The sequence below is a fragment of the Myxocyprinus asiaticus genome, chromosome 42 (genome assembly GCF_019703515.2).
Source record: "Myxocyprinus asiaticus isolate MX2 ecotype Aquarium Trade chromosome 42, UBuf_Myxa_2, whole genome shotgun sequence".
Classification (NCBI taxonomy): domain Eukaryota; kingdom Metazoa; phylum Chordata; class Actinopteri; order Cypriniformes; family Catostomidae; genus Myxocyprinus; species Myxocyprinus asiaticus.
Genome location: NC_059385.1, coordinates 30,517,732 through 30,534,312, shown reverse-complemented (window position 1 = coordinate 30,534,312; position 16,581 = coordinate 30,517,732). Strand labels below are relative to the sequence as shown.

Sequence of the window (16,581 nt, the reverse complement as noted above, 5' to 3'; positions counted from 1 at the left end):
GTTACTGTTTGTTACCGCATGTATGAGACCAGGATAAGACCATTACTGAAGCTTAATGATTGGAGAATCCATGTAAGACTTCAGTCACTGCTTATTGTCCATCATAACAAGTTGTAAGTGTCTAAGCGATGGTATCATCTGATTATGAGAGAAGCCAAATCAGATGATATTTAGATTACCCTGCAACTTCTGACTATGAACTGAGCTGGCTATCTTGTGACGTGAGTCCACGTAATTGAAATAACGGCCGGCGTGAGACTCTAAGCAACATTCAAGTATTGATCGAAAGGACAAATGAAAATTAAGACGATTCAGAGTAATCAATATCTTAAAAAGATCAAATTAAAAGAATGATCACAAATTAATTAGAGCTGTAATCTAAATTAGAGGTCAACTTAAATCGGAGTCAGATTAATATAAATTGGAGTCAGATAAAATGAATAACGGAGTCAATTGATAAAGTGCAAATTAATAAGTGTTTTTGTTTCAGCGCTCAGAAAAGACAGAACAATGCAGAAACCTTCAGGGACCATTCTATTGGAATCCAACATCGGACAAATAGTTTGACTATACCCCTTTCCTTTTTACAAAGTAGTGATCCTAACTGACCTAAGACAGGGAATGTTTTCTACGATTAAATGCCAGGAATTGTGAAAAACTGAGTTTAAATGTATTTGGCTAAGGTGTATGTCAAATTTTGACTTCAACTGTAGCTACTGCGAGGGAATGTAGAACTATTTCAGAAAATACATTTTCTGCCTGTCCTATATGAGGCTCAGTACTTTTTAGTGCAGTGTTGTATTGCACAAAAGTAATTTTACCCGACCACCTAGACACAGATTTGTTGTCACTGTACCGCTTGTCAAGCATTAATATGTCTTGTAAAACTCAATATTAAAAGTTGTTGTAAAATTTTATTCCAAATGGATACGTCTAACATATAACATTTAGATACACCTGCACCCAAAAACAGTAAAATCGCTCTCATGGGATGTCTGTTTAGTAATAGAATACAGAATTAAGACCAATGCCAGATATGTATTACAATATGTGAAATCAAGCTGTTTGATCCAAGTATAAAATGCACCATACGCTACTTAAGGTTCTCAATTTGCAATATCAATATGAAAAAAAAAAAAAAAGCATGTGTACATGAAAACAGATTCCATCTCACTTTTAAGTTCTTTTTGACATTAAAGGAATAGTTCACCCAAAAGTCATTTCTGGATGAACTGTTCCTTTAATTGCAAATTGTAAAGATTATTGTAGTCTTCACACTAATTAAAAAAAGGCATAGTTTAAATCTAAACTGTCAACGTCTTTGAAGGATTATCTTGCCAAAAGTGATTCTGTATCTTCTCACACTGAAAGTGTCCTTGTTGCTTCACTTATTTGACACACATAAAATAGAACACATCACAGTAAATGTTTGTGCATTTCATGTGTTTGTTTGAAAAAAATTTTTTTTTAAAAAATAGACCTTTAAAGTCTATCTACACATTCAGAAAAAGAAGAACACACTGATCCAGAGAGCTTTCTAGAGAGATTAATTTCAGTAATACATGCATAACTGATAAGTTGTGAACACTGGAAGCACTGTGCTGAACAGAGGACTATAGCTGGTCAGATTGGTACTCTGAGACCTCCGAGAAGCTTTCAGACAGACTAAGAGGAGGGTCCTGGTCGTCACTACACACAATCTCGAAATGGTAATGGCGGAACTCCATGGCAAAGGTGCCCAGGTAAGTCAGGAAAAACATGACCAGGGCCCACTGAGCGCGGGCAGCGTGCATGTGCAGCCGTTGTGCCATTAGAGCAAAATCTGAGATGGAAAGTCAAGGCTGCAATTTAGAAAACTGGTTAACTCCTGTGAATGAAGCATGTTGAGTAATCATTAAAGTGTAGGGCTGGGTAATATACTGTATATTGCATATTCAAGATATATACGCAATGATTTTGCTGGGAGTGTAAAATAGGGCAACATTGCAAATAGGGAATAGTTCACCCAAACAATTCTAATTCCTCATCATTTACTCACCCTCATGCCATCCCAGATGTGTATGACTGTCTTTCTTCTGCTGAACACAAACGAAGATTTTTAGAAGAATATTTTAGCTCTGTTGGTCCTCACAATGCAAGAGAATAGGTACCAAAATTTTTAAGCTCAAAAAAGCCCAGAAAAGCAGCATTAATGTAATCCATAAGCAGGGGCGGTTCCAGGATTTTTTTTTACAGTGGGGGCAGATGCAGGGTCTGATTCTTTGGTGGCAGTGTTATCATCAGGGGGTATAACACTGCCACCACAGAATCAGACCCTGCATCTGCCCCCACTGTAAAAAAAAAAATCTAGAACAGCCCCTGTCCATAAGACTCCAGTGGTTAAAATCCATATCTTCAGGAGCAATATGATTGGTGTGGGTGAGAAACAAAACATCTGAGTCCTTTTTTTTAACTATAAATTCTCCCTACCTAGAAGTTGGTGATATGTATGAAAAAAAGCAAATTGCCAAACACAAAAGAAGAATGTGAAAGTAAAAGTTGAGATTTATAGTAAAAAAGGACTTAAATATTGATCTGTTTTTCTCCCACACCTATCATATCGCTTCTGAAGACATGGATTTTACCACTGGAGTCATATGGATTACTTTTAGTCTGCCTTTATGTGCTTTCTTTAGGTTTTTTTTATTTTTTTAATTTATTTTATTGTATTTTCTTTTAGCATTTTTCAGCTGGTCATGCTTGGAGACCAACTAAACCAGCTAGGACCATCCTTAAGCAGGTTGTTTTTCAGCTGGATTTAAATTTTGCAGTGAAGTTTACTAAAGACTGTGTCATTAGACTATTTTTACAATCCTTTCTTGTTTCACTACTTACAAGTATGTGAGTGTTAACATGTTTTATTTGCATCTGTGATATTAACTTCAGAAGCAAAGATGACATTAGAGTTTGTAGGTCTTGAATCAATTCAAAACTCGTGGCATGCTCCTAAAAAAAAATCATTGAAGTTTCCATGTAGCATATTTTAGTAAAAAAAGAAGGAATTATTGCTGTTTATTTTTATGTACTGGTATTATTGGCGGATGCTTATTCAACTTCGGGCACTTGCATGTTCCAGGGTTTGATTTGTATTAAAACAAACAGATTTAAAATTGTATTTATTTATTTATTTTATGTTATTTTTGGCTATATGAAGGTCTCATTAAAACTGAATTAGAAACTTTTAACCAGGTCTTTATAATTAATTTTTGTTACTTTTCAAATGCCTTTTATGTATTGATTTTACTGTATTAGCCCTGTACCAGAACCAGACTTTCAATATTAAACTATAAAAATCCATTATAAAAAATAAAAAAACAATGAAAAAATTACATATTTAAAATCTACAAAGAGTGAAATACACCATTCTAATATTTATTGTGTGAACATGATGAAGATAATGCCTGAGATTAAATATGAGACAAGTAATGTTTGAGGAAAACAGGAAAACAAAATTCAAGGTAAATATCACTTGTGAGCAGTTTTGTTTTATTGGGCATCATTTCCAGTTAAGATAGCATTTTGCCAAATTATACAAAAAGTGCAAAAATATTATTTAAATATGTGTATTTGGTATAAATAAAATTATAGCTACGAACTTTCAGAAAAATTACATAAATATCCTGCTATGCATTAGACAATGTCAATACACATATTCATTCAAATAGTGTGAAAAATGTTTTAACCAGACTTTACTTTCTAGAAATCCACAGCGCTAAACGTGCCCAAAGTTGAAGAAACACCAATAAACACCCAGGAAATAAAAGTTATTTCTTGTGTGAATGTGAAAAACATAGAAAACATGCCATTATTATTTTAAAATAGATTTTTACTATTATTATTTATTATATATATATACACAGGTGCATCTCAATAAATTAGAATGTCGTGGAAAAGTTCATTTATTTCAGTAATTCAACTCAAATTGTGAAACTCGTGTATTAAATAAATTCAGTGCACACAGACTGAAGTAGTTTAAGTCTTTGGTTCTTTTAATTGTGATGATTTTGGCTCACATTTAACAAAAACCCACCAATTCACTATCTCAAAAAATTAGAATACATCATAAGACCAATAAAAAAAACATTTTTAGTGAATTGTTGGCCTTCTGGAAAGTATGTTCATTTACTGTATATGTACTCAATACTTGGTAGGGGCTCCTTTTGCTTTAATTACTGCCTCAATTCGGCGTGGCATGGAGGTGATCAGTTTGTGGCACTGCTGAGGTGGCATGGAAGCCCAGGTTTCTTTGACAGTGGCCTTCAGCTCATCTGCATTTTTTGGTCTCTTGTTTCTCATTTTCCTCTTGACAATACCCCATAGATTCTCTATGGGGTTCAGGTCTGGTGAGTTTGCTGGCCAGTCAAGCACACCAACACCATGGTCATTTAACCAACTTTTGGTGCTTTTGGCAGTGTGGGCAGGTGCCAAATCCTGCTGGAAAATGAAATCAGCATCTTTAAAAAGCTGGTCAGCAGAAGGAAGCATGAAGTGCTCCAAAATTTCTTGGTAAACGGGTGCAGTGACTTTGGTTTTCAAAAAACACAATGGACCAACACCAGCAGATGACATTGCACCCCAAATCATCACAGACTGTGGAAACTTAACACTGGACTTCAAGCAACTTGGGCTATGAGCTTCTCCACCCTTCCTCCAGACTCTAGGACCTTGGTTTCCAAATGAAATACAAAACTTGCTCTCATCTGAAAAGAGGACTTTGGACCACTGGGCAACAGTCCAGTTCTTCTTCTCCTTAGCCCAGGTAAGACGCCTCTGACGTTGTCTGTGGTTCAGGAGTGGCTTAACAAGAGGAATATGACAACTGTAGCCAAATTCCTTGACACGTCTGTGTGTGGTGGCTCTTGATGCCTTGACCCCAGCCTCAGTCCATTCCTTGTGAAGTTCACCCAAATTCTTGAATCGATTTTGCTTGACAATCCTCATAAGGCTGCGGTTCTCTCGGTTGGTTGTGCATCTTTTTCTTCCACACTTTTCCCTTCCACTCAACTTTCTGTTAACATGCTTGGATACAGCACTCTGTGAACAGCCAGCTTCTTTGGCAATGAATGTTTGTGGCTTACCCTCCTTGTGAAGGGTGTCAATGATAGTCTTCTGGACAACTGTCAGATCAGCAGTCTTCCCCATGATTGTGTAGCCTTGTGAACCAAACTGAGAGACCATTTTGAAGGCTCAGGAAACCTTTGCAGGTGTTTTGAGTTGATTAGCTAATTGGCATGTCACCATATTCTAATTTTTTGAGATACTGAATTGGTGGGTTTTTGTTAAATGTGAGCCAAAATCATCACAATTAAAAGAACCAAAGACTTAAACTACTTCAGTCTGTGTGCATTGAATTTATTTAATACACGAGTTTCACAATTTGAGTTGAATTACTGAAATAAATGAACTTTTCCACGACATTCTAATTTATTGAGATGCACCTGTATATATATATATACATACAGTTGTGCTCAAAAGTTTGCATACCCTGGCAGAAATTGTGAAATTTTGGCATTGATTTTGAAAATATGACTGATCATGCAAAAAAACTTTTTTTTAAAGTTTTATTTAAGGATAGTGATCATATGAAGCCATTTATTATCACATAGTTGTTTGGCTCCTTTTTAAATCATAATGATAACAGAAATCACCTAAATGGCCCTCAAAAGTTTACTTACCCTTGAATGTTTGGCCTTGTTACAGACACACAAGGTGACACACACAGGTTTAAATGGCAATTAAAGGTTAATTTCCCACACCTGTGGCTTTTTAAATTGTATTAGTGTCTGTGTATAAATAGTCAATGAGTTTGTTAGCTCTCATGTGGATGCACTGAGCAGGCTAGATACTGAGCCATGGGGAGCAGAAAAGAACTGTCAAAAGACCTGCGTAACAAGGTAATGGAACTTTATAAAGATGGAAAAGGATATAAAAAGATATCCAAAGCCTTGAAAATGCCAGTCAGTACTGTTCAATCACTTATTAAGAAGTAGAAAATTCGGGGATCTCTTGATACCAAGCCAAGGTCAGGTAGACCAAGAAAGATTTCAGCCACAACTGCCAGAAGAATTGTTCGGGATACAAAGAAAAACCCACAGGTAACCTCAGGAGAAGTACAGGCTGCTCTGGAAAAAGACGGTGTGGTTGTTTCAAGGAGCACAATACGACGATACTTGAACAAAAATGAGCTGCATGGTTGAGTTGCCAGAAAGAAGCCTTTACTGCACCAATGCCACAAAAAAGCCCGGTTACAATATGCCCGACAACACCTTGACATGCCTCACAGCTTCTGGCACACTGTAATTTGGAGTGACGAGACCAAAATAGAGCTTTATGGTCACAACCATAAGCGCTATGTTTGGAGAGGGGTCAACAAGGCCTATAGTGAAAAGAATACCATCCCCACAGTGAAGCATGGTGGTGGCTCACTGATGTGTTGGGGGTGTGTGAGCTCTAAAGGCACGGGGAATCTTGTGAAAATTGATGGCAAGATGAATGCGGCATGTTATCAGAAAATACTGGCAGACCATTTGCATTCTTCTGCACGAAAGCTGCGCATGGGACGCTCTTGGACTTTCCAGCATGACAATGACCCTAAGCACAAGGCCAAGTTGACCCTCCAGTGGTTACAGCAGAAAAACGTGAAGGTTCTGGAGTGGCCATCACAGTCTCCTGACCTTAATATCATCGAGCCACTCTGGGGAGATCTCAAACGTGCGGTTCATGCAAGACGACCAAAGACTTTGCATGACCTGGAGGAATTTTGCCAAGACGAATGGGCAGCTATACCACTTGCAAGAATTTGGGGCCTCATAGACAACTATTACAAAAGACTGCACGCTGTCATTGATGCTAAAGGGGGCAATACACAGTATTAAGAACTAAGGGTATGCAGACATTTGAACAGGGGTCATTTCATTTTTTTCTTTGTTGCCATGTTTTGTTTTATGATTGTGCCATTTTGTTATAACCTACAGTTGAATATGAATCCCATAAGAAATAAAAGAAATGTGTTTTCCCTGTCTGTTTTCTTTAAAAATGGTACATATATTACCAATTCTCCAAGGGTATGCAAACTTTTGAGCACAACTGTATATATATATATATATATATATATATATATATATATATATATATATATATATATATATATACACTACCGGTCAAGAGTTTTGAAACACTTACTCATTCTTTATTATTATTTTTTTTTTTACATTTTAGAATAATAGTAAAGTCATCAAAACTATGGAATAACACAAATCGAACTATGGGAATTATGTTGTGACTAAACAAAATCCAAAATAAATCAAAACTGTCGTTATATTTTAGAATATTCAAAGTAGTCACCCTTTGCCTAGAATTTGCAGACATGTACTCTTGACATTTTCTCAACCAACTTCTTGAGGTATCACCCTGGGATGCTTTTTAAACAGTATTGAAGGAGTTCCCATCTATGTTGGGCACTTATTGGCTGCTTTTCTTTATTATTTGGTCCAAGTCATCAATTTCAAAAACTTTTTTATTTTAAATTAAATATTAGTTTTATAATGAAATAAATTAATATGGTGGCACAATTATATTTTTGTCTACAAAACTAATTTCAAACATTTAAGCATACGCCTTCAGATCAAAAGATTTTTAAGATCATGTGAAACATTAAGTGTTTCAAAACTTTTGACTGGTAGTGTGTGTGTATATATATATATATATATATATATATATATATATATATATATATATATATATATATATATATATATAATTGTATTTAATTATTCTTTTTTTTTGCCCAGCCCTACAATAGACTATTATTTACTTGCATTTGACTAGTTTGGCAATATGGTATGAAATGCTCACCTGTGTTGCTGTAGTTAAGTAAGTTATACACTGGAAGGAAGAAGGATACAAAGCAGCATGCAGGAAGTGACTGCCCCGGACAACAGGAAGCGGGGGATGCCTGCTCGCTTTCCTTCATTATACAAGTTGACCTTTAGTGTCATGAAGGACTGGACCCAGCAGAAGAGCGTGCCTAGGCCAAAGGTCATGGATGTGCCAATATTATGCAGTTCCTCATAATTTGACAGCTGTTTCAAAAAGAAAAATATAAGAATGCATGGAACTGTTAAGCAAAATCTGGTGTATGTAGCACATGGAAATGATTCATACCTGGAAATTCCCAACTAAGGTCATTCCGAAGCAGGTGAGAGACAAAGCCACTAGACTGCCGATGTTGAGCCAGGGTTTTTGAACCCTCGGTTTCAGCTGCAGATATCGGAGCACTCCGAGAATAAATCCTACAGCCCATGAGACCATGAGAGAATTAATTTCATTTTGACTGTAGCACAAAGTAAAAACTAAAGGATGTTCATATTGCAATATGATGCTGGAAGAAGGATGGACTATTTGGACACTGCATCAACTGCATTAGTCTACAATTTTAGTGCATATTAAATCAGTCGTTCCTAACTGGTTTCGCTTCAGGACCCAGATTTTACACTGGACATCAAGTGGCGACCCACATACTGTACATCCATCCATCCATCCATGTTCTATAGCCGCTTGTCCTATGCAGGGTCACGGGTAGTGCTGGAGCCTATCCCAGCTGTCTCGGGCCGAAGGCAGGGAAACACCCTGGACAGGTGGCCAGTCCATCACAGGACAACACACACAGACATACACATTCACACTCTCACTCACACCTACAGGCAATTTAGGGTCTCCACTTAACTTAACCTGCATGTCTTTTTGACCCACATACAGTGGTGTCAAAATGATGTCCTGTACAAAAGATATGGGAAGCGTTTTCTCTTTTCTTTTAAAAGTTGATAAGCCTATGTATTTTGCTATCCTTGCTATGCACAATTTTTTAGTTACTCGCATGTAATTATTTTGCGTTTAGCATTGTTTTGCCCTGCTATCCATTATCTGAGCAAATCAGACCCGTAAGTCACCACCCACATGTTAAAAACCACTGTACTGCAGAAAAATGGTTTCTTCTAAGAAAAACGACTCCTTTGACAGAATTTAAGCAGCATTCATACCTACAAAAGCCGCCATGTTCATGACTTGACTGAACACACAGCTGGCAGGAGGTGCATTACCTGCAATACTAAACGGTAAGGAAAGTTGTTAAGAAAATCCATCAGGCCTCTAAAAATGCAAAAGATGTAAATAGAAATAAAGTTTATAAAGATTCACCTGATATATGGAGGAGATTTTGATTCTGACCTCCTATAAACAGAAAATCAATTTGTAGTTCAAAAATGGTGTTTCTTCAACTTTGGGCAATTTTGTGTCCCAAGGCTTGATTTCTATAAAAACGTGTTTTATTTTATTTTTTATTTTTTTATGAAGGTCACAAAACGGATGCTTTACCATGCCTTCATAATTTATTTTTGGTACTTCAAATGCCTTTTATGTGCTGATTTGATTGTTTTAGCCATGTCCCAGACCCAGACTTTCAATATTAAATTATGGAAATCAATTATAATATATATATAACTATGATGGTCTAAACAAAGAGTCCATTTAAATATTTATTATGTGAAAATTATTTCTATAATTTTTTTATTTTATTTTATTACAACTGTCCCACAGTTCATTTCCACCACACCAAACAATTTAGCCTCTAATAAAGTTTTTTCTGAAGTTAGTGTACTGGATAAGTGTCAGTGAAGAGGATGCTTGAGATGAAATATGAGTGATGAAAAAGTGATGTTTGAAGAAAACAAAAAAATGTAAGTTAAATATCACTTGAGTGGAATATTTTTCTTGGGCGCCATCTCCAATCAAGCTTTCATTTTGCAAAATTATGTAAAAAGTGTAAAAATATTGTTTAAATATGTGTATTTAGTATACAAAAAATGTTAGCTATCAAAATAGTCTCAGCAAGACATAAGAGTTGGCTATTTTATTTCAAAAACATTAAAATGGCATTTCCATCAGTGTCATTTCCAGCACAGAATTCTGTTTAACACAAAACAGAATTTGTGATGTGCTGGAAATTACACTGTGGTGGGAATTTTCATGAAAAATAGTGAGTGTGAAGAATGTTTTAACGAGACTTAACTTTCAAGAAATCCACAGTGCTAAAGGTTGAAGAACCACCCAATTATTAGTTTAACTTCACTTACTTGTACTCCAAACTGAGGGGGGTGATTTTCTTATCCTCCACAGCAATGAAATACCTGTTTTAAATGTTAAAATAAATTAATTGTTTTGGACACCAGCCCCTTTGGACACTTTATTTCCCCTTTTCTGTGTTTTATTACTTTAAATCAACGCCCCTTCGAGGCCTGACGGCACACCCACTGTGTCTGTTTCTTGCTCATCCCACCACAGTAGCATTTCACTAAAATAGTTTCATTTAAGTCATTTTGACATGCTATGTTTTGTCGGGTTCAACTGATTTGGTTCCCTGTACTTGAAGTATTTAAGTTGATAATACATGATAATTTTAATTTAAGAAAACTCAAACATGTGGAACCACTGTCCAAGATCAACAAAATAAATAAACAAATAAATAAATAAATATGCACCTGTAGATAATATAAATTGTTTTTGGATGAAAAAGATAAAAAAAAAAAAAAAAAAAAAGACAGCATGCATTAGAGCTGTTTGTTATGAACAATTATAACATAGTGTCCAATTTTTTTAAAAACATTGACACTAGCCATGTGCTTATTATGCTATGATATCTTGTGCATGGTTTACAGATACTTAAGCTGCCATCAAACCAGTGTTAAAAATTAAATTAAAATATTGAAATGGATTAGGTTCAAGCAGATCATGCACTCACACGACCCACAGGCCAGCAGCTGTGAAGAGAGAAAACATAACGGGCAGAAACATCCATGGACTGCACTTCCTCATGACTCCTTCTGAACTGCCCCCTGAAACACAACAAACACCCCATTCTGAGAAACACAGTTGCCCCAAAATTAATTTGGACACTAAATAAAATAACTGACCAGTCTCGAAACGTCATGGAGAATTTCTGGTATGCTGAGTGGGCCAGTGAAAAAATAAACAAACCAAAACATTTTACTCATATACACCCTTGTGTTGCTGGTACATGCAGCCACCCTTAAATGCATACCTCAGGTCTTAGTGACACAGAACCTCATTCTACACCCTGTGCCTCATCCATTTTTTGGGAGTTGTTCCCCCACCTCTTTAGTATTCCTCAGTCTATCTCTTATAATTAGTGTAACACAAAAAATTGGCAAAATTGCAAATATATATAAATTATACTTTTTTTTATTATTTCATATCTATATAAGTTTACTATCACAGAATATCTATTTCTTTCTTTATTACAAGAGAAATTAGTACTATGTTCATACAAATAATTACTATCGGATATCACGTTAATTTTTATGTGCAACAATGAATTATCAACAATGGTGAATTATCAGTATTCTATATGCATATACACATACATAATATACAGTACAAGCAATTTCTTACTCAAGGTTGCGCTGATGTTTCAGTGACTTGATTTACATTTGACATTGATATTTGATGAAGAAACAACATAAATGTAAACTACAGCAAGTACAACACACGAGCAGTGTGATATGACTATTGTCTTTTGGGTTTACAATTGAAATGATGTAAGTTGTGCAATGTTGTCTATTTAGACTCAATATTTGCCTGATAAAATACATATGTGTGACATAAGTGTATCTTATGTGTAGAATACTGTATGTGTTATGTGTAGCTCAATGTGCGTCTCATGAAATTTCAGTGTGAAAGTCATGAATCCTGTTCTAGATTTGTCCTGATTTGCATTGTCTTTTCCGGACTGTCCCAAGGAGATCTGCGAGTCGCTGACTATGCGATTGAGTTTCGCACCCTGGCTGCTTCCTGCGAGTGGAATGACCATGCCATATGGGACCTATTCTTGCGTGGGCTTTCCGACGATGTCCAGGATGAGATTTATCCTTTGGATCTCCCCATCTGTATTGATGACTTGGTGGACCTGGCTATCCGAGTCGATCAACGCCTGACTCTACGCCGTAATCACCGTTGACACCACTCTTCACCCTCTCGAGCGGCTGACCATTCCCTTCGACCCACTACTTCGACCAGGTCACCTGAATCTTGCCCCAACACTGAGCCCATGCAAGTCGGGAGAACCCCGATGTCACATAAGGAGAAGCAGCGATGCCTTGTTAATGGACTTTGCTTAACTTGTGCCTGGCCGGGCCATTTTTCTTCTGCCTGCCCATTAAAAGACACCGCTCGTCAGTAGGAATGGGATTAATGGCGAGCGCAACACCCTTGAACAAAGCCCCCGGACATCGTACTCTTCTCCCGGCCTGGCTGCAGTATGTCTCTGTCAGTCACACAGTCTAGGCTCTGGTGGATTCCGGAGCCAAAAGATACTTCATTGACATCAACTTGGCCTCCAAATGGCGGCTTCCCAGGGTCCAGTTGGACAAGCCCATCACCGCCTAGACCCTCAGTGGCATGCCCCTGTCAGTCATCATCCAGTCTACCAAGCCAGTCACCCTTGTCTCTGGTAATCAATCAGAACAACAGTCCTTTTATCTTATCTGATCCCCATCGACCCCGGTAGTGTTGGGGCATCCATGGTTGGTAATGCACAACCCATACATAGATTGGACAGCCAACAATGTTCTTGCTTGGAGCTCTTATTGTTCATCACACTGTTAGAATTCAGAATTCTGCTGTCTCCCCTGTCCAGTCTTTGGCTTTGGGCGAGTGGCATCATTGTTTAGAGGATTCAGGGATACCTTTCGTGGTCTGGATTGACCATAAGGACCTATAGTACATCCATAACGTAAAATGCCTCAACTCTAGACAGGCTCGCTGGGCATTATTTTTCACTCAGTTTAATTTCACCCGCATCTTGTTGAGGGCTCTCTGGCGTATACGGTCAGGAGACTGATCGACGTTAGGTGGAGGGGCAGAGGGTACCAATACCTGGTTTACTGCGAGGGCTATGGACCTGAGGAGAGGTGTTGGGACATCCTGGACTGTGCCCTAATTGATCAGTTTCACCTCCAGCAAGTTAATTCTGCTGGGGATGCCAGGAGGTGTCCCTATGGGAGGGGTTTCTGTCACAGCTGCGGTGAGTTTGCCGGTTTATTTTGCTGTTTTTTTTCTCTCTCCCTCATGTCTTGCAGGTGGAGCCGGCACACATGATCAGTGTTTCCATGGGAACAGTGATCGTTCCCGGGGAAGCGCTGATCATGCCCCTGATTAATGTGCTAGCTACATCTGTTCCACTCTGATTGCACTCCCTACTTAATCCTTGTGTGTCCTCAGTGTCTTCACTAGATTATTGCTTGTGCTGTCAAGCGGCTAACCTTGCTCTCTTTGTCTGGTTGGTGCGGTATCATGTGTCTGTTGGTTGCCTGTCTCTGCCCATGTGTCGGGAAGTGTGGTTGCCTTCCAGTTTGCTGTACGCCTGTCCTCGCCGCCCACGAATTGCCAGTGGAGGATTCCTCATCTCTGCCCGTGTGTCGGGAATACGACTGACCTACTTCGTCTGGGCTCTGTTCTCTGCACCACACCACGCAACAATGGACTCTTCCTACGGATCTGCTCCTGACTTCCACAATGCATACACCTTTCTACAAACACACTCCTCCTTTGTCCGCTGTGCACCCACTACGTGCACACAGACTTGTTCCTCGCCTCCTGCTACTGCAGCCACTGCTGGGATTCTGATACTTCACCAGCACAGTTTATGTTGACATTTGTCGTTAATGAATCCTTGAATGAAAAAACTGTTCTTCTGCTATTGGGTCTCTGTCTCGCTCTCGCTCTGACACTGCATTATCTCTTTGATTAATGAAAAATAAAACATCAAAATGTATCAAAATATAATTTATATTCGGTTCAAAACAAGATAAGCTCAATCAACTGAATTTGTGGCATAATGTTAATTACCACAAAAATGTATTACCTCAAAAATTAATTCCGACTCGCCCCTCTTTTACTTTTAAAAAGCAAAAATCTGGCTTAGAGTGCAGCACCTTCAATAGAAGTTAATGGGGCCAATCCATAAACGTTTACATACATACTGTTTCAAAAGTATAGCCACAAGATGAAAACAATATCCATGTTAAGAAGATTTTAGTGTGGTAAAATTGCTTACTAACCTTTTCTGTGTAAAGTAATATACAATTCTGCAACTTTGTTGCCATTATGATTTAACGCTGTCACTGTAAAACAACGATATAAACAACTTTACAACTCAAATAATATACAAGTTTTAACAGAATAATTAATGTAAATGCTGTTGTAAAATTATAAGCTTCACATTTCTGCCTTTAAACCCTCCAAAAATTGGCCCCATTCACTTCCATTGTAAGTGCCTCACTGTCACCTCGATTTTTGCTTTTGTTAAAGAAAAGGAGGAACGAGTCAAAATAAATTTTTGTGGTAATCAGTATTATGCCACAAATGCTGTCGATTGAGCTTAACTTGTATTCAACCTGGAACATTCCTTTAACTCCAGCACGCATAAAGCTAACTTTACAGCATTTAGGTTCTTTATTTTTGTGCTCTTGAAGTGGACAGTTCCTGGTGCTGAAACTGGGTTTACTCTGTTGTTGAAAATCCGGCTCAATACGGTTGCAGAGCCGTAATATATAAGATGGAGACAACAGACCAGGAAATATGTTAACTTATAGCAGCTAAATATGATCTTGGTGAGAGGTACTTATTATTTCAATATGAAATCAATTTAAACGGTTTATGATTAGAGTTCTGAAATGTGCATTAAAAATGTATCCCTAGAGATGTATCTATGTTCTCTCACAGAAGACAAAAGCGAAACCAAACATGGCTATGCTCATTATGAAGCATTCGGAATCGAAACACACAGCCTCAACTGTCTGAAATATCATCAGCATTTAGCAGTGAGGATGTCAAAAGGCAAAGTTTTATTATGTAATAAAAAGGAAGAAAGGCAATGAGCATTAAATCGTACCTTGTAAACGGTACAATCTTCTATCGCGGATTAAGCCCGTGTCTTCTTCATTTCACGAGGACTCTAAGACAGGCATCGTTTGCATTCGGTTGTATGTGAGATGTCTAGAGAAGATAACATGAGGGACTTGTGCAATGTGAAGTCTTTACAGCTAGTATCGGGCCCTGACGGACTCGGTCTGAACAGAGCTTAATGGTGTTCAAACATTGCATGTCCGATTTGCGAAAGAGTTGTTCCTTTTAATATGTTCTCAATGATTCGTTCGAATCGATTCGCTAAGCGTTTGCGCATCACTCGTCAGTAAGAGAGTAAACGGTGAGGTGGGTAACATGTTTGCGCCATAAACAACACGCAACAGAGGTTATAACCTACTTGAAAACATAATCATAAACAGTAATATTTGACTAGAATGCATTTTACTACAAATAAATAAATAAATAAAAAAATAAAAAAAGGAAAAAAGTACGCTAAAATTCTGTGCGAAATCAAAGGTACTGCAATGGTTCTTTCTGCGAATAAACCTCTTATGAAGAGCCATTTGGGCAACTCAGGGTTCTTGAGTTGGCTATATATATATATATATATTGAGATTATAAAAGCTTTTGATGTTTCATTATAGGTTTTTCAGATCAGTATTTGTTTCTAAATTCTTTAGAGTAGCTACGTAGAAGGTGATGACTCAAAAGAATTGGTGAATCGTTTTTAAATCGGTTCATTGCAACGAACCGTCCGAATGAACCGATTCGCTGAATGAATAGGATATCCAATTGATGCATAGTGAATTTAAAGGAAGATTCAGGGTTCAATTCAAGTTAAGATTAACTGACAGCATTTGTTGCATAATGTTGATTACCACAGGAAAAAAAAAATAAAAATAAAATAAAAAAAAATATTTATTTGTAATTTTTGGAGGGTTTAAAGGCATAAATGTGAAGCTTATAATTTTATAAAAGCACTTACTTTAATTCTTCTGTTAAAACTCATGTATTATTTGAGCTGTAAAGTTGTTTAAAGTGTAATTTTTACAGTCGTTTTAGGATTTTAGAGTTGTAAAATTGGCTATACTGTAACTTTACACAGAAAAAGTTAAGCAATTTTCACAAAAATCATGTTAACATGCATATTGTTTATGTCTTGTGGCTATACTTTTGAGGCGAAAAAGTAGGGTACAATGGGGCTAAAGCACACCATAAGGAAATGTAGCTTTTTTTCTGGTTACAAAGTGTCTCAAGATTCAAGAAATACATTTATTTTATTGAAAATTGATAGAGCAACATAATGTGTTAAAAGAAATAACAGCAGAAAGTTGTTTTGAATAAAAATGTTTTTACCTTTTTCTTTTCTTTTTTCTTTTTAAGTTGGCAAGGGGGCCTTTTACCCCACTCTGGGGTTACCTCACTTGGGGTAAAAGGCCCCCAGGGGGATTATATTGATATAGTGCACATACTGCATAGACACAAATTAGTGAACTTGCAAATACTTTTAAGACAGCAAGATGCATTTTTGAGTAACAAATTAAGATAATGCTTAAAAAAAAAGAAGAAAAAAAAAAGAATGTGAAAGTGAAAATGGAGTTT

At 37.2% G+C, this 16,581-nt stretch overlaps 1 protein-coding gene across 1 annotated transcript; it reads right to left on the bottom strand.

Moving 5' to 3' along the window:
- Positions 1–95: 95 nt before the first annotated feature.
- tmem150c (transmembrane protein 150C) lies at positions 96–15,224 on the bottom strand. Its single transcript, XM_051684003.1, has 8 exons — positions 15,005–15,224; positions 10,835–10,928; positions 10,170–10,223; positions 9,235–9,267; positions 9,078–9,145; positions 8,203–8,330; positions 7,943–8,120; positions 96–1,822 (listed from the first exon to the last, which is right to left on the bottom strand). The coding sequence occupies exons 2-8, from the start codon at positions 10,906–10,908 to the stop codon at positions 1,614–1,616; spliced, it is 744 nt and encodes a 247-aa protein (XP_051539963.1). The 5' UTR covers positions 10,909–10,928; positions 15,005–15,224; the 3' UTR covers positions 96–1,613.
- Positions 15,225–16,581: the final 1,357 nt, after the last annotated feature.